Source organism: Diorhabda carinulata, chromosome 4, assembly GCF_026250575.1.
Source record: "Diorhabda carinulata isolate Delta chromosome 4, icDioCari1.1, whole genome shotgun sequence".
NCBI lineage: Eukaryota > Metazoa > Arthropoda > Insecta > Coleoptera > Chrysomelidae > Diorhabda > Diorhabda carinulata.
In genome coordinates this window covers 30,049,331-30,070,825 of record NC_079463.1, presented here as the reverse complement: position 1 = coordinate 30,070,825, position 21,495 = coordinate 30,049,331, and the positions used below count along the sequence as shown (strand labels likewise).

The window sequence follows — 21,495 nt, the reverse complement described above, 5'->3', positions numbered from 1 at the left end:
AAAGGTTTTTTAAAAAGTCATAATATATTATAAAACAATATGGTTACCTAAGCTTTAATGCAATCGTTAATCTCTTTAGATGCAAGCGGATAATTTTGCAATTGGATAAGATCGTGTAATATGAAATTTTATTTATATGGGGGGATTTTGTTTGATAAGCAATCATAAAGTAATAAACAAAAATAATTGAAATTATGATTTTATCACAAAATATTGGTGATGTTTTGGCTCGTAATATTTAAGCTTTTCTTATTTTGATAACTATGTATGTATACATATACGGCGGTGTATTTTAATAAAGTTGTCTATATTCACGAGTGTTTTTCACTTCAAAAACATCTTTACTAAAGGTCAAAATACTTATGATGCAGGCCTACATCGCATTCCAGGGACTTGAACTTGGCTTTTTCCCCACATTCATTTGCACAGCGACGTTCTGTGCTAATGGTTGTGCAAGCTTTTGTTCTTGGTGTTGTGCTGTTCCGTATGTGACGTGCAAGCTTCGAGATTTATCTTCGAAATGCGAATAAAGAGTCTGTCTCTTTATTGTGTCCATTTTGTAATACGCATTCTTGTACGAAGATTCGCAACAGCTTGATCACACTTATCTACCCCCGTACATGTGCTTGTTGTAGCTGGCAATCAATGAAGGCTGAGGGATTGGTTTTTAGTCTTGTTTGTTGTAAAGTCCCAGTTTTCAAAGTTGGTTGCTACCGTGACGACATTATTGTAGTCCCAGCGATACAAAAATACGTCGTCAGACATGCTGTAATCGCTGTAGCTCCGTTCTTTCTTCTTGAACAAGTTGACAACTTTTAGCGGGTAGTTTTTAACACGGTTAGCTCTTAATGTACCAGTCACATAGTAACCTAACTTTCGGAGATGTCTCATCAATGATAACGATGTGAAAATATTGTCGAAGTATATTTTTATGCCACTTTGGGCTGTCTAGAACTACGTCTCCACCTAATCAGAAGTCTTTCTTTCCCCTATACAAATTACAAGCCGTCATGTAACCAGTACTTGCACACATAGCCCAATTTTTGTAGCCAAATCTTATAGGCTTAATCCTGATAAATTGTTCGACGTAATGCTTTCCATAGTTCGCTTTCGTCGATACTGTAATGCTCATCTCGTTAAGAATGGTCTACGATGCGTTTTACTTGTAATAAAATTAATTTAAATCACAAAACAAAATTGATAAGAGCAATCAGCTCCAATGAAAAGCTTAGCGTTAAAACTACTAAGTTTCCTCCTTCCAAAACTTGCTTAATCATTAACGAAGCTTTGAAAGAGGAATATTTGAACATAAGTAAAATAACCACCCTTCTATTCTCAATTATACTCAATTATTTTCTGTCGATACTCAAAATTGTTCGTTTTAATGGTTCATTGTCAATAACAAGATCACCATCGTTTACTGGTTTTTTGCTGATGATCATGAACTTAGAATTTTTGGTATTATTAATTTTTAATTTGATTTGATAGCGTTTGTAAAACTTCGTCAGCTTCGAGGACAATGTCATCGACGTACCGGAAGTTATTTACGATCACCACATTTATTTTTATACCTTCTTCAACATCTTCACCGAATGCCTCCTCTCCTAATGATATCTGGATTTTTGATTCTAGTAAAGATTCGCCAGAGAAATCAATATCTTTGCTATCAATTCCAGTTCCAGTTGAAAATACAAAGGATAAATATATAATATTCCTGATTCATATGGATCAAAAATGACTAGTGCTTTTATTATAGTAAAATCTGTTGCTTGCAAAAGTGAATTGTCCACTCTGCGTACGCATAAGCGTATGAACTGAATGGGTAGTACATATCCATGGGCTAATCCATGAATTCCATATATTTCATTCTTCTGTGAGCGTAAACTCTCGCTGAGAGAAGCTTCTCAAAGTTGAAATTGATTAAGACCTATTTGAGGAACACAATGACCCAAGACAGATTATCTGTGTGTTTTTAGCTCTTCCATCTTCTGGTTATCAGTTTTTTCTTACTTTTACGTGTCCTCATTTTTTCTCTACGAATAATCCTGTCTCTTTTGTTATCTGTTGTTGTTTTTTCTAATTATTTCGAGGAGCACAATAAGCTACGATCATTGCCCCAGTGTGTTCTTGTCCACTTATTATATGCTGACATGTTGCCACAAGACTTTCACTGATTCATCGTCAGTAATGGTCCTCTTCTTCCAATGTTGTACCTAGTGCTTCACTTCAGGTTTTGGCTCTTAGTTTCTCACCAATTAAGTAATGGTCTGAATCAATATTTGCGTCTCTGTACGTTCTCACATCCATGAGATTGGAGTAGTGTTTGCTATCTCTAAGTACTTGGTCTATTTGCTTTTTCGTTCCTCCAGAAGATACCTTTGTAGCTTTATGTAGTTTTTCGTTAATGTTACTTTCATCATGAAGATTATGTCTACCAATATCTGATATCTCAGTCTCTTATTAATAGCTTCAGAATCGATTACTAGCTGCCTAATTCTTTTAATCACCACAAAGCTAGTGCCAAATTGATGTTGGGTGGGATAATAACTATAATATAGGTCATAATTGCTCTTATGTATGACTCCTTCTCCAGTCCAAGGCTTTATCTGTATTGCGACAAGATCGGATCCATATCCTATGATTTGTTCTTACAAATGTCTAGTCTAGGGTCGGTTACCGGATATCCGGCTAGGTTGCTCTGGTTAACGGAGGGTAATTACCACGTGAAGGTGAGAGTCGAAATTAACCTCCAGAAAGTAATTGTACTTTTCATAAAATAGATAGTAGAATTAACAAGTTACGACATGATTAAATTGAAGCGTAGGAATTTTTACATATGAAAACCGACATTACTAATGAGATATCCTCTGTATTTCGAAGCTGATGAAATGGAATTCTTCATTTATACATTCATCTTATTTGTTTTGTGTCATTTTAAAAATTCCAGATATGAAAAACAAACAAAAATCATCCATGAACCAGAACTTGAAAACAACCGACTTCAAGTTAAATCTACTTGTAATCTCATTTTTTGGAAACAAAAGGATTTGTAGCTATTGTTTGAAGAAATATTTAGACTTGTAATTTATTGATACTGTCAAAATATTAGCTTGAGATATTTATTGGTGACTATTTTTTTTTCTCAAGATATACCTGAGGTTCGGATTGTAACAATAGTGAGAATTTCGCTCAGACAAACTTTAAAAGGAATTAAAAATTAAAGACACTGATAATACTTTTTAGTGAAAATCATTTATGGCATCAAATACCTTTTGACGTATGGTTTATAGATTATTTTTTATTGTTCTAAGCTGTTTAGTTCGTAAAGATCGGGAGTTAACAAGCAAAATTTTATCAATTTAAATCTTTTTATCAATTACAACGACATTTTTATATAAAAGCGATGATCCTTTCATTACAATTGTTAATATCATGTAACTTATTAATTGTATCATGATATATATTTTTGTTATTTGGAGTTTAAGTGCCCTTGTGAATTTGGGAGAATCGATTGTTGGTGAGTGCGAGAAGTTATACAATATTTTTTGTACGAGAGAGTACTTAAATCTAATGTTATTCAAATCCAAATAATTCCTAAAATTTTCATAAATTTACCAGAACTAATACAAGTTTTTGGTCTTTTATTAACACGCTTATATTAGCTTCACCTGTATATGGGTTTGTTTGTTTGTTTGTAACTTTCCTTTGGACTAATTGGTTTAGAGAAATACTAACTGCAACGTTAGGGCTCGACACTAGTTTCGACGAGATGTAGGTATATAAGCAGCTAAGCTATTATGGGAGGGTGGTATTAATTAGATAAATACAGTTAAAAAAATAAAAAACACGCTTTTAAAGCACATCAAACTAAAAAGTTAAAAATAATTTTTAAGGTGAGTAAAGTACATGTGTTCTTCTTTAGAAAATAATTTCCGTTAGTAAACAAAGTTCATGCCACGGTTCGAGATGGTAGGGATTATCCTGAAATGGGTGAAAGAACACAGAGTAAATTTTAAATGAAATAAGCTTTCGCTGGAAAAACCATTCCAGAAGATCAATTCTATTAAAAAGTAGCGATATTGTAACACGATACAAGTCCAAACCAGGATTTTTTAATTATCTGCTTTATGTTTGATTTCAAACTTAGGTAATGAGCGAAGACTTATGGTACACATCGGCAGCTCAAACGGTTTTGTTGAAGGTGGATTGTGACTTGAATTTATTCGATATTTAATTTTAATTAATAGTATTAATCAATTTTCTGTATGTTTTAGTTTGTCCTGCGACAGACGAAGGAACATCGGTTTATTACCCAGTTTCCGATTGCACAAAATTTTGTGAATGCTCCAATGGGACAGCATACCTCCACAGTTGCCCAGAAGGTCTTTATTTTAATACTACATTGAACGCATGCGATTGGCCTGAGAACTCAGGATGCGCTACTAATCTCTCAACTACATTATCTCCAATTGAGAGTCCTTGCTCTGATCAAGAAACTACCACTGAAACTTCGTCGACAACAGAGGCATCTACCGAATCTTCGAATATTTGTGTTGAAGAAAATATCGGTATATTATAATACGAGGATGATTACGAGTTTATATTTATTCGATCCATATTTTCAGTTTGTCCTGCTGAAGATGGAGAAGACTCAGTTTACTTCTCTACATCCGATTGTACCAAGTTCTGTCAATGCTCCAATGGAGTAGCATATGAACATGATTGTCCAGCAGGTCTTCATTTTAATTCCGAACTTAATGTCTGTGATTGGCCAGAAGATGCTGGATGCGAAAGCAGCTCCACCAATACAACTACAACAGAAGCAACTACCGAAGATGACACAACAACGATCTCATCAACTACAGAAGCAGCAACCGAAGATGACACAACAACGACCTTATCAACTACAGAAGCAACTACCGAAGATGACACAACAACGACCTCATCAACTACAGAAGCAGCAACTGAAGATACAACAACTGCGACTGCTTCCACGACAGATGCAACGAATGATGATACAACAACAACGACTTCATCGACAACAGAGGCATCTACCGAATCATCCAATATCTGTGTCGATGAAAATATCGGTAATTTATAATATAAGGGTAATCGCGAGTTTTTATTTATTTGATTCAAATTTCTAGTTTGTCCTGCTGAAGATGGAGAAGATTCAGTTTACTTCCCTGTATCTGATTGTACCAAGTTCTGTCAATGTTCCAATGGAGTAGCATATGAACATGATTGTCCAGCAGGTCTTCATTTTAATTCCGAACTTAATGTCTGTGATTGGCCAGAAGATGCTGGATGCGAAAGCAGCTCCACCAATACAACTACAACCGAAGCAACTACCGAAGATGACACAACCACGACCTCATCAACTACAGAAGCAGCAACCGAAGATACAACAACTGCGACTGCATCGACAACAGAGGCATCTACCGAATCTTCAAGTATTTGTGTTGAGGAAAATATCGGTATATTATAATATGAGGATGATTACGAGTTTATATTTATTCAATCCATATTTTCAGTTTGTCCTGCTGAAGATGGAGAAGATTCAGTTTACTTCTCTACATCCGATTGTACCAAGTTCTGTCAATGCTCCAATGGAGTAGCATATGAACATGATTGTCCAGCAGGTCTTCATTTTAATTCTGACCTTAATGTCTGTGATTGGCCAGAAGATGCTGGATGCGAAAGCAGCTCCACCAATACAACCACAACAGAAGCAACTACCGAAGATGACACAACCACGACCTCATCAACTACAGAAGCAGCAACCGAAGATACAACAACTGCGACTGCTTCCACGACAGATGCAACGAATGATAATACAACAACAACGACTTCATCGACAACAGAGGCTTCTACCGAATCTTCAAGTATTTGTGTTGAAGAAAATATCGGTACATTATAATACGAGGATGATTACGAGTTTATATTTATTCAATCCATATTTTCAGTTTGTCCTGCTGAAGATGGAGAAGATTCAGTTTACTTCTCTACATCCGATTGTACCAAGTTCTGTCAATGCTCCAATGGAGTAGCATATGAACATGATTGTCCAGCAGGACTTCATTTTAATTCTGACCTTAATGTCTGTGATTGGCCAGAAGATGCTGGATGCGAAAGCAGCTCCACCAATACAACCACAACAGAAGCAACTACCGAAGATGACACAACCACGACCTCATCAACTACAGAAGCAGCAACCGAAGATACAACAACTGCGACTGCTTCCACGACAGATGCAACGAATGATAATACAACAACAACGACTTCATCGACAACAGAGGCTTCTACCGAATCTTCAAGTATTTGTGTTGAAGAAAATATCGGTACATTATAATACGAGGATGATTACGAGTTTATATTTATTCAAGTCATATTTTCAGTTTGTCCTGCTGAAGATGGAGAAGATTCAGTTTACTTCTCTACATCCGATTGTACCAAGTTCTGTCAATGCTCCAATGGAGTAGCATATGAACATGATTGTCCAGCAGGTCTTCATTTTAATTCCGAACTTAATGTCTGTGATTGGCCAGAAGATGCTGGATGCGAAAGCAGCTCCACCAATACAACTACAACAGAAGCAACTACCGAAGATGACACAACAACGATCTCATCAACTACAGAAGCAGCAACCGAAGATGACACAACAACGACCTTATCAACTACAGAAGCAACTACCGAAGATGACACAACAACGACCTCATCAACTACAGAAGCAGCAACTGAAGATACAGCAACTGCGACTGCATCCACGACAGATGCAGCAACTGAAGATTCTACAACAACGACTTCATCGACAACAGAGGCATCTACCGAATCTTCGAATATTTGTGTTGAAGAAAATATCGGTATATTATAATACGAGGATAATTAGGAGTTCATATTTATTCAATCCATATTTTCAGTTTGCCCTGCTGAAGATGGAGAAGACTCAGTTTACTTCTCTACATCCGATTGTACCAAGTTCTGTCAATGCTCCAATGGAGTAGCATATGAACATAATTGTCCAGCAGGTCTTCATTTTAATTCCGAACTTAATGTCTGTGATTGGCCAGAAGATGCTGGATGCGAAAGCAGCTCCACCAATACAACCACAACAGAAGCAACTACCGAAGATGACACAACCACGACCTCATCAACTACAGAAGCAGCAACCGAAGATACAACAACTGCGACTGCTTCCACGACAGATGCAACGAATGATAATACAACAACAACGACTTCATCGACAACAGAGGCTTCTACCGAATCTTCAAGCATTTGTGTTGAAGAAAATATCGGTACATTATAATACGAGGATGATTACGAGTTTATATTTATTCAATCCATATTTTCAGTTTGTCCTGCTGAAGATGGAGAAGATTCAGTTTACTTCTCTACATCCGATTGTACCAAGTTCTGTCAATGCTCCAATGGAGTAGCATATGAACATGATTGTCCAGCAGGTCTTCATTTTAATTCCGAACTTAATGTCTGTGATTGGCCAGAAGATGCTGGATGCGAAAGCAGCTCCACCAATACAACCACAACAGAGGCAACTACCGAAGATGACACAACAACGACCTCATCAACTACAGAAGCAGCAACTGAAGATACAGCAACTGCGACTGCATCCACGACAGATGCAGCAACTGAAGATTCTACAACAACGACTTCATCGACAACAGAGGCATCTACCGAATCTTCGAATATTTGTGTTGAAGAAAATATCGGTATATTATAATACGAGGATAATTAGGAGTTCATATTTATTCAATCCATATTTTCAGTTTGCCCTGCTGAAGATGGAGAAGACTCAGTTTACTTCTCTACATCCGATTGTACCAAGTTCTGTCAATGCTCCAATGGAGTAGCATATGAACATGATTGTCCAGCAGGTCTTCATTTTAATTCCGAACTTAATGTCTGTGATTGGCCAGAAGATGCTGGATGCGAAAGCAGCTCCACCAATACAACTACAACAGAAGCAACTACCGAAGATGACACAACAACGACCTCATCAACTACAGAAGCAACAACCGAAGATACAACAACTGCGATTGCTTCCACGACAGATGCAGCAACTGAAGATTCTACAACAACGACTTCATCGACAACAGAATCATCTACCGAATCTTCAAGTATTTGTGTTGAAGAAAATATCGGTATATTATAATACGAGGATGATTACGAGTTTATATTTATTCAATGCATCTTTTCAGTTTGCCCCGCTGAAGATGGAGAAGACTCAGTTTACTTCTCTACATCCGATTGTACCAAGTTCTGTCAATGCTCCAATGGAGTAGCATATGAACATGATTGTCCAGCAGGTCTTCATTTTAATTCCGAACTTAATGTCTGTGATTGGCCTGAAGATGCTGGATGCGAAAGCAGCTCCACCAATACAACCACAACAGAGGCAACTACCGAAGATGACACAACAACGACCTCATCAACTACAGAAGCAGCAACTGAAGATTCAACAACTGCGACTGCTTCCACGACAGATGCAACGAATGATGATACAACAACAACGACTTCATCGACAACAGAGGCATCTACCGAATCTTCGAATATTTGTGTTGAAGAAAATATCGGTATATTATAATACGAGGATAATTAGGAGTTTATATTTATTCAATCCATATTTTCAGTTTGCCCTGCTGAAGATGGAGAAGACTCAGTTTACTTCTCTACATCCGATTGTACCAAGTTCTGTCAATGCTCCAATGGAGTAGCATATGAACATGATTGTCCAGCAGGTCTTCATTTTAATTCCGAACTTAATGTCTGTGATTGGCCAGAAGATGCTGGATGCGAAAGCAGCTCCACCAATACAACCACAACAGAGGCAACTACCGAAGATGACACAACAACGACCTCATCAACTACAGAAGCAGCAACTGAAGATTCAACAACTGCGACTGCTTCCACGACAGATGCAACGAATGATGATACAACAACAACGACTTCATCGACAACAGAGGCATCTACCGAATCATCCAATATTTGTGTCGATGAAAATATCGGTAATTTATAATATAAGGGTAATCGCGAGTTTTTATTTATTTGATTCAAATTTCTAGTTTGTCCTGCTGAAGATGGAGAAGATTCAGTTTACTTCCCTGTATCTGATTGTACCAAGTTCTGTCAATGCTCCAATGGAGTAGCATATGAACATAATTGTCCAGCAGGTCTTCATTTCAACTCCGAACTTAATGTATGTGATTGGCCAGAAGATGCAGGGTGTGAGAGTAGCTCTACCACTACAATCACCAGTAACTAAATCAAACCCCACCAGGCATCTTATTACAAGGAAAATTATATGATGCAATAAATACATTTGAAATTATAGACTTCCGTATAATTAATATATACTCAATGTAAATAATATTTAATTTAAACATAAAAAAATATCTTATTTAGTATTCTTCCTTTCCTGCTATTTTCAAGTGCAACTAGTGCTGAGTGAATAAGTCTGGAAAGAATACTACTGGATATACTGGTATTCAGATTCAGAGGTTAAAAAGCTTGAAACACGGTATGGTCGCAGCTATTAAATGATAGCCGAGTTTGAGGAGATGAACGGATTAGTGATGCATTAGATCCATAATAACAGCTACAATCCAACCTAGAAGCTTTAGAAATACAGGACAAAATAAAATGTAGAAGGAAATTGAAATACGTTTGTAAACTACTCAAGAGGGAACGAGTAGGTAGAACAAATCTGGATAGAAAGAAGCGTATGCTGTAATACATACAGTAACTAAATTTATGTATTCAAAATATAACCATACAGAAATCTGTTCTTTTCTATTCGTTCTGTTTCTCCAATGAATAGTAAATACGAATTTACACGAAAATTTGTTTCAAAAAGAAATTTAGTAAGCTAACAAATAAAAAGTAAAGTCAAAAAAACTTACAACAGTTTTATGCGTTTTTCGTTTAATTTACCAGTTACCAGCTCGTAGTTTCCGAAGAAAGTCATGCATTACTTGGCACGGTATCTCAAAATGAAATCGATATCTCGGCGAGGCGATGAGTTTTTGGAATAAGACTAGTGGCATTCTCTGGCAACACACTACCCATCCCACCAAAATTGCTTATTCTACGCTCGATTTCTACCTGACCAGTGGTCCCCAGTTTGAAGTGAAGATGGCGCCAGTTAGTGTTCGATGGGGAATACTTAACCACATGAACCAAGTAGCTTCGCTTTTTGACGTTGTCTTCGGGTAACTACTCGTACGTTATACGTATAAGTTTGTTATACCACTCTGATTAGACGTAATCACGTCGAAACTAGTAAGTGGTTATAAGCCTCTCCTTGAGAGAGAGAAATATAATTCAATATTCGTCGAGGCATTAGCTAGGAAAGTAGTTGTTTTCTCCTTTAAAGTACGCCAGTTTATATTTTTCAAATATTCAAATTATTTGTTGGTAATAATTGTAATAACACAAAACATGGACTAAAAATTAATTGTTTTATTCACAATCATTTCTACAAACATCGGATTCGTAATGTTGACGGCAATCAAATTCTACTGGTGTACCTCTATCACACACAATAAATTTATTACAATCACAGAAATGTTTATCATAATAATATTCATCAGGATATACGCAATAACCCTCTGGTGGTTTCACGTTATAAGGATAATCGCAATTTTGATTTTCGGGATTGAATTTCAAAGGTGTCGGGCAATCCATTAGTACGTCATTGTTGTTTTCACAAATTATGAAACTGCTGCAATTTGTAGGACATGGAAGGCGAACTCCATCCATTTGGCCATCGCATTGTTGACCTAAAAATTATATCTGTATTTGAAATAAATCGTAGACTAGAATACCACGCATTTTCATGAATAATCCAAAGATATCCATTGGAAAAACGCCACATAGGGAATTAGGTATTATCATTACAACGGGTAATGCACCAACAAAACCTTGGGACCTTGCATGGTCTTCTTGCTGACGATCCTTACTACAGATTACTATTTTGTGAAATAATGCGTAATCAACTGTATGACAAGGTTATCCTCGCCTCTATACGATTTATCTTATCACCTATCAAGTCCTAACTATCGCTAGAACAACGGTTGGGTAGTAGTTATTGGCGTTGTAGTACCACTTGTACTAAGATGGTGTGGTAGAGATTCTTCAGGGGAAATTGGAAAAAAATCAAAGAAGATACTTCTTTCGTATTCTTGAAAAAGACAATTAATAATTACCGGACTGCTTTCAGACGTATATTGAAAAAGATAAATGAAAATGAGCGTATAGTGTTTTTTGTTTATAGTTTGTCTTATGGCTGCTCAATTGGTTTATCTGTATTTAATTAACGTAAAAGTTTATTTGAGAGTTCAGTTTTGTGTACTACACAACTATTCAATCCATTTTCCCGTAAAATCTTGACTTATTCGCCAAGGGGTCGAAAGAAACCCAATTACACAATTTTTCCAGGCCCTCTAGCGATGAAACTCAGCAAAACTGGAAAAAATATTTCAGACAAAAGTTGTGTGAAATATTATGCTCTATAAGGCTATTATTTAACTTTTTTTCCTAGGACGCAAAGTTTTCCTGAAAAACTGGAAAAGCAGATTTTTAAAAATTTTTCGCGCCCTCTAGAGGCAAAAGTATCCGTTATTCAGAAAAAGTTTTGGACAAAAGTTGTCGGGATTTTTGTATGCAACAACTTTGCTATTTACTATTTTCCCCTAAAAAGCATAGTTTTCCAGAAAATGCAATAAATGAGTTTTGAAATCTTCAACGCGCCCTCTGGCGGCTTAATTATGCAACGTACGACAAAATGTTCAATGGCAAAGGAGGAAATTTAATTATCAACACCTCATTTTCGAGGCTGCAGTAACTCGAATTCGGTTTCAGACGGCCAAAATACATCGAAATTGACTGGTCTCGTTACTGTGGAAATTTCTCTCGAAAATGTCTAATTTGAGTGAACTATAGAGTAAACAGACGAAGTCTGTCTGGTGACTTCAATAGAGGAAACTGTCTGGTGGGTCAATAGAAAAGCCGCATGTCACTTTGACTCCACAATTAAATCAGCCAGACCACACGGTGTCGAGTATCTGGACGTGTTCAGGTGCTGCAACGGTTCCCACGTGTCGTTTAAACGGTTCTTAGCTCTACTTTCAATTCCGTATCAATTGATGGAAAGACGTGGAAGCCTTGAGTGCCCTTCACGTCCCACGTAATCAAAAGAATTCGTTTTTCTGAGTGATAATAATAATAAGAGCTCCCATAGTGAATGACCCCATTCAGTACAGACCTATCACGTGCCTACCAACTTTATATAAGATATTTACAGCTTGTATCACTAACAGAATTTATAGACACGTCGAGGTAAATAACATCTTAGCAGAGGAACAGAAAAGTTGCAGAAGAGATCATCAAAGGTGCAAAGAACAAAGATTACAAAAAAGCGTTTGATAGTGTTCCAGGCTTATGGAGATGTTGCAGACTTAGAAAATCCACCCAACTATTGTAAGCTTCCTTTCAATAACGATGAAGGAGTGGCGAACGAACCTACATCTTCAAATCGGTCCAAACTTCCTCAGTACTGACGAAATACCCATTCGTAGGAGAATATACAAGGACTCCTTGAGTCCGTTGTGGCTCTGCCTTGTTATGAATCTTCTATGTACCATGCTAAGTGATACAAAGTACCAACATCAACTGTACCATCTCCCATTTTCTTTACATCGGCGATATCAAGCTATATGTAGCAGATAAACGTTAAATCAATAACCTTCTCGATATAACACATCGATTCTCCACCGATATACATATGGAGTTTGGCCTAAGTGCAAGAGTCTACATATCGAGAAAGGCATTGCCATAAACGGAAATGTGCAGCTTCCCAACGGAGATATCGTAAAAGCGATGGAAAACGGAAAAACCTACAAATACCTTGGATTCCAATCGTTTGGAATCCTGAAGTGGACTAAAACAAAGCTAGAGGGTATTCAGAGGTTGACACGAACAATGATGACCAAAAACAACAACCACCACCCGAAGTGTTCCACTATTAAAACAACATTATCTCGAAAATAGGGTGGGAGAGATGGCCAGAATCTGACTTGAATATAGTATTGGACACCAAGAAGTGGTCACGAAAGGCACTACGAGGTAGACATCATCACGACCTCAATCAGTCGACATCATGTTGACAAAGAAGCTTTAAACAGTTGGCTTACTAGCGGCAATCCCTTTCCAGAGACCAGAGGCTTCATGATGGCTATCCAGGTAGAAGTTATTAACACGAATAACTACGAGAAAAATGTTATCAAGGATCACTCAACTGACAAAGGTGCCAACAAACATCACAGATCATTCGACATAAAACATCTGTAGTACTATCTACACCGGCATAACCAAGTATGGTACATCATCCACCAGAAACTGGCCAACAATCTTTTCAATACGTATACACCGTACTAAAAGTACCAGCTGCAGAAGGTGCTCAAAAATGAGAACCTTAGACTCTACTATGAAGGTCCATTATCACCGATAGACAGATAGACGGTTCTAAGCTGAGTAGTGTATAAGTCTTCATCATAATAATAATACCAACTTATTATTTAACTGGTTGTGGATAACTTTTTATGAATAATTTCGAGACGAAGTTATCAACCATCCTATACACATTAACTTGTCAGGATTGTATATTTTATCATATATTTTGAAAGTATACTTTATACTAAAAAAACGTACCTGCAATTGTAATTACTGTACATATATTTGAGCATATACACCATATTGTGAGTAATAAAAAACCGGCGTTCATCATCTAGAGAATTAAATGACTATTTGAGTACTTCGTTTTTGAATAAAATTAAAAATAAAAACTCACTACCCGAAAAGCCTTGATCTCTGTTTATCTTTAAAAATTTATAAATGAAATCCTAGTGATTAAAAAGGGATTAGAAAACAAAATATTATCATTTCGCACGTTTAATTTTACAGGGGCGAATTATACTAATTAATAATTATTTGTTAATTACGAATAAATAGTTTGCAAAATTGGTTAACAGCAGAATATTCTTCTCCAAACTACCAAAGACTAGCAGTTATAATATGATTCAATTATAAAGAAGATCTGAATCTGTAAAGTGGTCAACTTAGACCCAATTTTACAAGTGAAATTTAAACTTCAAACGTCAGTTTAAACTACAGATATTTTTTCACATTTTATAGATGGCGTTTACAGACACACTATGGTTTAAACATTACCAGCGATCTGGGTGTAGTTTAAATTTCAGTTTAACATGAATCTGAAGATCCTAATAATATTTTAAAGGGTTTTATATATATATATATATATTTTAAGGGATTTATAGTTTATATTTGTGGAGCTCGACGATGATGATGAAGAAATTATTAACATTATCGACACGTCGAGAAAACAAAAAGTTATCTAGAGCAAATTATCGTACTTATTTTTTAGACTTGTCGTGCTTCTATCCAAAACATTTCTTTCTATTCCATCACAAGGTTAACCAAAAACACTAAATCATTGTCAGAGAAATTGCAGTAGCAAATTGTTCATTTTTGTTACTACAACTTTTGTTTATTCTTGTTTTAAACTAGAGTTTAAACCATAGTTTTATCTTTAGTTCAATCTCCAGTTTTATCCTAGGCTGTAAAATTAGCCCTTAGACGTTTATGTGATGATATAAAGTTGTTATCAATAGTTTTTTGTTTGAATACTGATATACTGACAAAAGGAAAAATATTAAAATCTTGGTGTGAAGTACCATCTACCATCTATTAGATCTCACAATGGCAAATGCGTGACGTTTATACCGGCGAGTAAAAAGTACCTGTCGAAACTATGAAAAGGGTATGTCCTTGGCAGATATCAGCCTCGAAGTAGCTGAAATTTGGATAACTTTGTTCGATAGATCTCATCAAGATCTATCTGGGTGTGAAAAGTTATGATGATTGACGATCAATGATGAAGACATCAGATTGAAGTCTTGATTCCTCTAATCAAAAAGCACGTGGCTCCAGGAAGCATAATTCATACAGATGGCTGGCTAGCATATCGATGCCTCAACGATGAAGGTTATACTCATGAATTGATCAATCACAAAGAAAGATTTGTTTCTAATAGCGGGGTTCATATCCGAAGAATTGATACCAGCTGGAGACCTCTGAGAGCATTCTTCTTCTTCAGATTGAGAGGACAGAATCATAGAATATACATGGCGACGAAAATGTGAATCTGAATCAAAAATAGACCCATTTAGTTATAGATTTAAGTCCAATTGAAGAAAATTATTTTTGTTTACCTTTATCTTAGTCTCTCACACAACCTAACCTAACCTAACCTATCCTAACCTAACCTCACCTAGCCTAGCCTAGCCTAGCCTAACCTAACCTAACCTTACAAAAATTAGTAAATTTTCATGTTATCTATTGATTTTTTGTGAAAATTAGCGTACTTTTTCCACAGAAACACTTCTGCACGTGCGTCAATCATCACAACTTTTGACACACAGATAGATTTTGCTGAGATCTATGTAACAAATTTATCCATGGTCCGATATCTGTTAGCCTTCCTGAGATAATGGCCATTTCCGGTATCTTCGGGAGTGAATGCTTCCGCATGAAATTGATATGATAAATCGATTTCTCGTGATATCAATAGTCTCTGTATAGAGTTTCATGATTATCGTCGTGGGGTGGCTACGTGTGCCAAATTTGAGCATTCAGTCAAAGAAGCGCAAAGGTCTTGCGCAACTGTGGAGTTCATTTTGTATTTTACGCGCTAAAGACTGCTTGACATGATGCAATATAACGTGCAATGCAATGCAAGGCGCAATATTACTTTATCAAAAGCATGCGCAGAAGTTCAGCTGATTTTTTCATGCAAGATCTCGCATTTGCAACATCATCGGTTTTGTGCCAATTTTTATTGCGTGAAAGTTGCAATTCTAGGGAAAAATCTAGTTACTTCTGGATTAACACCCATCGACAGCGATGTTCCTAAACTTGTTGCGAAATACTGAAAAATTCCTAAGTATATACCGGACATGGGCTAAGGTGATTTTAAGCAACCATGTTGGTGGAAATCGGTGCTGATTTGCTCACTATCCAAAGACACGAAGAATGGCGTTCTTCCAACGTAGCAGAAGATTACAGAAGAATAGAAGCTCTGTGACGTTCCATCAGGAAGATCAAAACATCTGCGAACCATCTGGTTCAACAACTTTAGTTCTAAAGAATAGAATACCGAAAGGACTAAACTTCTGCAATACTACAAATGCAAATATTAATTTGTTGTTATTGATGATGAAAACAGAATGTATTCATTTTCATCCAAATTCTCGAATGCCAAATATGACTTTAGTAATTTTGATCTTTTTGATTCCTTTCGATCTATAAGACCAACAACATTTAACAACGATATATTAAGAAAAGAAGTGGAAGCAAATTTATATCAGACAATCGAGGAAAACCAACCGCGCTCGACCGTTTAAGAACTTTTGCAGCAGATTGGAAAGAGGATTGTTTGAGTCTCCCATAATCTGTTCGAAGAAGACAACGCTAGCCCATTCATCATGTGAGGCACCAAACAGAACCTTTTTTTATGGCTTCATTACTAGAGTCGATTAATCCATAATATCATAATTTTGTTGATGACGGTTAATTGATTTTGAGAACAAAGTATTTCTTTCTAGTATCCCTTTGTATTTTGGATTTAATATAATAAAATGGCGTCATTCACGGAAATACTGTTGAACGTCCGCTTGGGATTCCCATGTTGTTTACTGCCTATTTTTTTAAAATTGAAAAGTTGCGAAATGCTTTAGTGAGATGGAAAATTTTCATTAAAAAAAATTCAATATTATAAATTCTTATAAATATGACATTTATTGTTTTGGATTATAGCAATAAATTTTATTGATACTTAGTAATCGTAAATTTATATTGGGGGGTATTAATTATTAGACATAATAATTATTTTCTTATTATCATCATCACTCATTATAGAACGAGAACAAGGATAGTTTCAATCTATGCAAATAAAAGTAAATTGAAAAAATATGTCTTCTAATTATATGAATACAAAATTATTCTATTCTACCCTCAGTCTTATCACGTTCTAGGGTAAAATACTTCACAATTTGAGGTAGCAACTAGCTTCTTGGCATTTCAAATTTTCAAATATCCCGCGCATCTACGAGGATGTATCGATATCTAGTTAGCTTAGACCAGTTCCATGCATAAACAAAATATTGCGTTACCCTTGCAACGAACAATAAATTATTAGAAGTGTAAGTGTAAAGTTTGACGTCAAAAAAGTAAACCAGAGTTACGCAATAAAATAAAAGAAAAAAGATGTCCACCGAAATTGTGAAAATCGAAAAATTGGAGTATCGAGCCATCATAAAGTACCTGTATTTGAAAGAGTTAAAGGGTAGCAGATTTACGAAGACGTGCTTAATACCCTTGGTGATCAATGTTCTTCGTATGCGACCGTGAAAAATTGGCCTGCAAGCTTTAAAAGAGGTAAATTTTCCATTGATTAGATGATGACCGATCGGGAAGGCCAGTTTCTGTGTCAGTCGCCGAAAATATCGATGCAGTTCATGACATGATTTTATCAGACCGTCGAATTGAGCTGAAACGGATATCTGAAGCACTGAATATTTCATACAAACGCGTCCATCATATCGTTTACGTCAATTTGGACATAAGAAAAATTGATGCCAATGGGATCCCCAAATGTTTGAATGTTGACCAAAAGAGTGCAAGGGTAGAAACATCGCGTTCGATCTGTGCTAGATTTGAAAACGATGTAGACTTCATAAACCGAATTGTTACTATGGATGAGACTTAGGTACATTTCTAGGATCCAGAAATAAAGCAACAATCGATGGAATGGCAATACTCTGGTTTTCTGAGACCTTACTTCAGTTTTTTGACATTGCCATGCAGTAATCATGAACAATAACTGGAGATTACTATTCCACATTACTGATCACTCTATGGGAAAAAATTAAAGAGAAAAGACGCGGAAAGCTATCCAAATGTGTTTTGTTTTTGCATGACGACGCCGCTGCTCACAAAATGCAAAAAATTCGTTAATTAAGGTTAGAATTACTAGAACACCCCCCTTATTCACCAGATTGGGCTCCATTCGACTATTATTTCTTTCCTCAACTGAAAACTGAAAACTGCTGTGCAAAGCAAGAAGAAACATTTTTTTTAAAGGTCTAGAGACGTTGCAGGTTCGCTGTAATAAATGTATCAAATTAAGAGGAGAATATGTTGAGTAATAAAATATTTTGACATAGAAATTTTGTTTGGTTCTATAGTAGGCTAAGAATTTTTCGATATATCCTCGTACTTATCCACAGTGTTAGCTTTTATCTAAAACATTCTACGAAGAAATGTTTAGTATCCAAATATTATGATGTCACTAGATTTCAATGGTTGCGTCAAAATTTTTGTACAAAGAGACCATCCATGTATATTATCTTTGGTAGAACGTACCAAGTGGGACTTCTTGTGAGGGTTGTCTGTTTCCGACCCCGATACGTTGAGATATTCTCTCTGAAATTTCAGCCTTTAGCTTTTATTTGACAATCGTATAAATGGTTCGCTTTGAAGATATTTCAAAAAATGGAAAAAAATGATTGTCGGGCCTACGCGAATGAAAGAAGCATTAGGCACTGCCCACTGAGACTCTACTACCTCATTTATGACCATATAATTTTAGAGCAAGTGATTGTGCATTTTTTTGCATTGTAACATGTTGAGCCCTTAACTTAACTAACTGAACGTGGAGTAGGTAGGTAAAGGTTGTGCTCCACGTTTATGAAGCTGGAGAAGCGTGCAAACGGATTCAAAGATGAATAAGGAAGGAAGAGTCAGCATTTTTAATCTTTTAGAGAAGTCCCTGCAGTGAGCCCCGCTGTTTAGTCCAAGTAAATATCTGACAGCTCTATTTTGTAGTTTGAAGATTCGCTCAAATTGAGTCACACCACACGTACTCCAAAAGGGAAGGGCATATCGGAGATGTGACACAATAAGGGCATTTCAAGGAATTGTCCACAACAAACCCTACGAATTTTACAGATCTAACGATGTCAATGGTGGTGTTATTTAATAAAAAAACTGATATATCTGAAATCTCCATAGCTAAAATTCATAAATTGCACTTCGAATTAGTTAACCACTCACCGTACACACCAAATCTTGCCCTGACTTTCTTCAGTTTCCTTACTTTGCAATCATTTTGGTTAGGTTAATTCTGAGAATTGACTGAAACAACATTTGCCGTGAAATAATTAATAACAGATTTGCTTTTGAAGTTTTCTTTCAATGCTACACAATGTTTAATAAATTCACGAAATTCTCATTCTAAAAATTATGAAAAATGTTTGCCAACTATCAGAGAATTATTAAAAAACTAGCTGAGCCGACAGACTTCGTACTGCCTCAATCGATAAATAAAAGTTTTGTATAAAATAAACTTGAAACAAACAAGAGGATTCTTTAAAACATATAAAAATAATTCTCGGTATGAATGAAATTTTATTATTATTTTCGATTAATTACACATGATGTTGCTTATTTGCAAAACAGAGTTTTCCTGAAATATTTGGATTCGAATATGCGCGAAACAAGGAAACTCAAATTTGATTCCGCAAACTTCCAACGACTGGCCTTGCGATATATTTATGGTTATCGTAAAGGCCAGACGTACCGCAAATTGTAAACGCTTAAAATCGAATGGTAAATCCGTTGGAATCATCGGTATACGGGGGATCAAGACATCATCTTCTTTGTATTTTCTCTTTATGAATTTTTGCAATTCTGACATAGCAATACGACTATTTTCATGATCTGTCTTTCTCTGGTCATCAGTGCGGTTAGCACGTGTGAAAACCAAATCTCTTGCTAGCGATTTACGCGCGCATTTTACTTGTCCGATTACACCTGCATGTCTTAATGAACTTATTTCTTTTAAACGTTAACTATTAAACACCTATTCAATCAATTTCTAAATTACTACTGACTTCACAATAACAAACGTCAATGCTCACAAATACAGTGATGCCGCAACTCATTAACACCACCTATTATTCGAATGTAAAAACTTGATTAACAACATGATAGTCGATCGGAGCCAAATCTGGTGAATAAGGAGGGTGTTCTAGTAATTCAAACACTAAATCATGAATTTTTTCATGGCAACATGAGATTTGTAGGCAGGGGCGTTGTTCTGCAAAAACAAAACAACTTTGGATAGTTTTCCGCGCCTTTTCTCTTTAATTTTTTCCCGTAGAGCGATCAGTAATGTCGAATAGTAATCTCCAATTATTTTTTTACCCTTATCCAAAAAATCAATCATGATTACTCCATGGCAATCCCAAAAAACTGAAGCAAGAACTTTTCCAGCAGATTTTTGTACTCGAAACTTCTTAGGTCTTGGAGAAGAACCAGAGTTTCGCCATTTCATCGATTGATTCTTTGTTTCTGGATCGTAGAATTGTACCTAAGTCTCATCTATAGTAACAATTCGGTTTAAGAAGTCTACATCGCTTTCAAATCGAGCACAGATCGAACGCGATGGTTCTACCCTTGCACGCTTTTGGTCAACATTCAAACATTTGGGGATCCATTTTGCAGCAGTTTTTCTCATGTCCAAATTGACGTGAACTATATGATGAACGCGTTCGTATGAAATATTCAGTTCTTCAGATCAGATCCGTTTTAGCCCAATTCGACGGTTTGATAAAATCATGTCATGAACTGCATCGATATTTTCAGGTACTGATACAGAAACTGGCCTTTTCGATCGTTCATCATCTTCAATGGAAAATTTACCTCTTTTGAAGCTTGCAGTCCAATTTTCACGGTCGCATATGAAGGACATTGATCACCAAATGTATTAAGCATATCTTCGTAAATCTTCTTACATCTTAACCCTTTTAAATACAGGTAGGTACTTGATGATGACTCGATACTCTATTTTTTCGATGTTCACAATTTCGGTGAACATCTTTTTTCTTTTAATTTATTGCGTAGCTCTGGTTTACTTTTTTGACGTCGAACTCTACACTGACACTTCTAATATTTTCTTCATGCATGGAACTGGTCTAGGCTAACTAGTCTAGACTAGAAGAACTCGAAGAAAATATCATTATAGTCGTTAGTATGGAGAGCTATTGAAAAGACAGGAATAACTCAAACAACACCAGCGATTGTTAACAATAATAATGAATCAATCAATCAGAACGACAATCATCATTGTACTACCAACATAAAATAATTTACTTTCGCGTCATTTTTGCCAACTTAATGTCTCTAGATTAAAGATATAGTTATACTAGACGGCGTGATTCATATACTCTCTGCATTGAACTGTAATGCCAACTTTTAGACGAAACGGCCTCCCGTCAAAGGTAGAGCTATCTATGTCCCACTGTGCGTTGACTTGTGACATAACATAAGGGAGTATAGAAA

General features: G+C 36.1%; 2 protein-coding genes across 3 annotated transcripts; one reads left to right on the top strand and one right to left on the bottom strand.

Annotated features, from left to right (window-relative positions):
• The first annotated feature begins 3,279 nt into the window (after window positions 1-3,279).
• On the top strand, window positions 3,280-9,385 carry LOC130893205 (mucin-22-like). Of its 2 annotated transcripts, XM_057799119.1 has the most exons (14): window positions 3,280-3,517; window positions 4,275-4,568; window positions 4,626-4,851; window positions 4,942-5,090; window positions 5,148-5,477; window positions 5,535-5,909; window positions 5,967-6,341; window positions 6,399-6,863; window positions 6,921-7,295; window positions 7,353-7,727; window positions 7,785-8,159; window positions 8,217-8,591; window positions 8,649-9,023; window positions 9,081-9,385. In XM_057799119.1, exons 1-14 carry the CDS (start codon window positions 3,454-3,456, stop codon window positions 9,278-9,280), a joined length of 4,353 nt encoding a protein of 1,450 aa, XP_057655102.1. In that variant the 5' UTR covers window positions 3,280-3,453; the 3' UTR covers window positions 9,281-9,385. The 2 variants fall into 2 exon arrangements, with proteins under 2 accessions (XP_057655102.1, XP_057655101.1); XM_057799118.1 differs by having other exon boundaries at window positions 4,626-5,090.
• Window positions 9,386-10,456: 1,071 nt separating this feature from the next.
• On the bottom strand, window positions 10,457-13,885 carry LOC130893218 (peritrophin-1-like). The gene is made up of 2 exons (XM_057799146.1): window positions 13,726-13,885; window positions 10,457-10,796 (listed from the first exon to the last, which is right to left on the bottom strand). Exons 1-2 carry the CDS (start codon window positions 13,799-13,801, stop codon window positions 10,477-10,479), a joined length of 396 nt encoding a protein of 131 aa, XP_057655129.1. The 5' UTR covers window positions 13,802-13,885; the 3' UTR covers window positions 10,457-10,476.
• Window positions 13,886-21,495: the final 7,610 nt, after the last annotated feature.

Excerpts from the sequence above, each read along its gene's own strand:
- LOC130893205 (XM_057799118.1), top strand. The coding sequence starts at position 3,454 with ATGATATATATTTTTGTTATTTGGAGTTTAAGTGCCCTTGTGAATTTG. Across the intron at positions 6,342-6,398 it reads TTGTGTTGAAGAAAATATCG|TTTGTCCTGCTGAAGATGGA; the intron begins GTACATTATAAT and ends TCATATTTTCAG. Across the intron at positions 9,024-9,080 it reads TTGTGTCGATGAAAATATCG|TTTGTCCTGCTGAAGATGGA; the intron begins GTAATTTATAAT and ends TCAAATTTCTAG.
- LOC130893218 (XM_057799146.1), bottom strand. The coding sequence starts at position 13,801 with ATGATGAACGCCGGTTTTTTATTACTCACAATATGGTGTATATGCTCA. Across the intron at positions 10,797-13,725 it reads TACAGTAATTACAATTGCAG|GTCAACAATGCGATGGCCAA; the intron begins GTACGTTTTTTT and ends TATAATTTTTAG.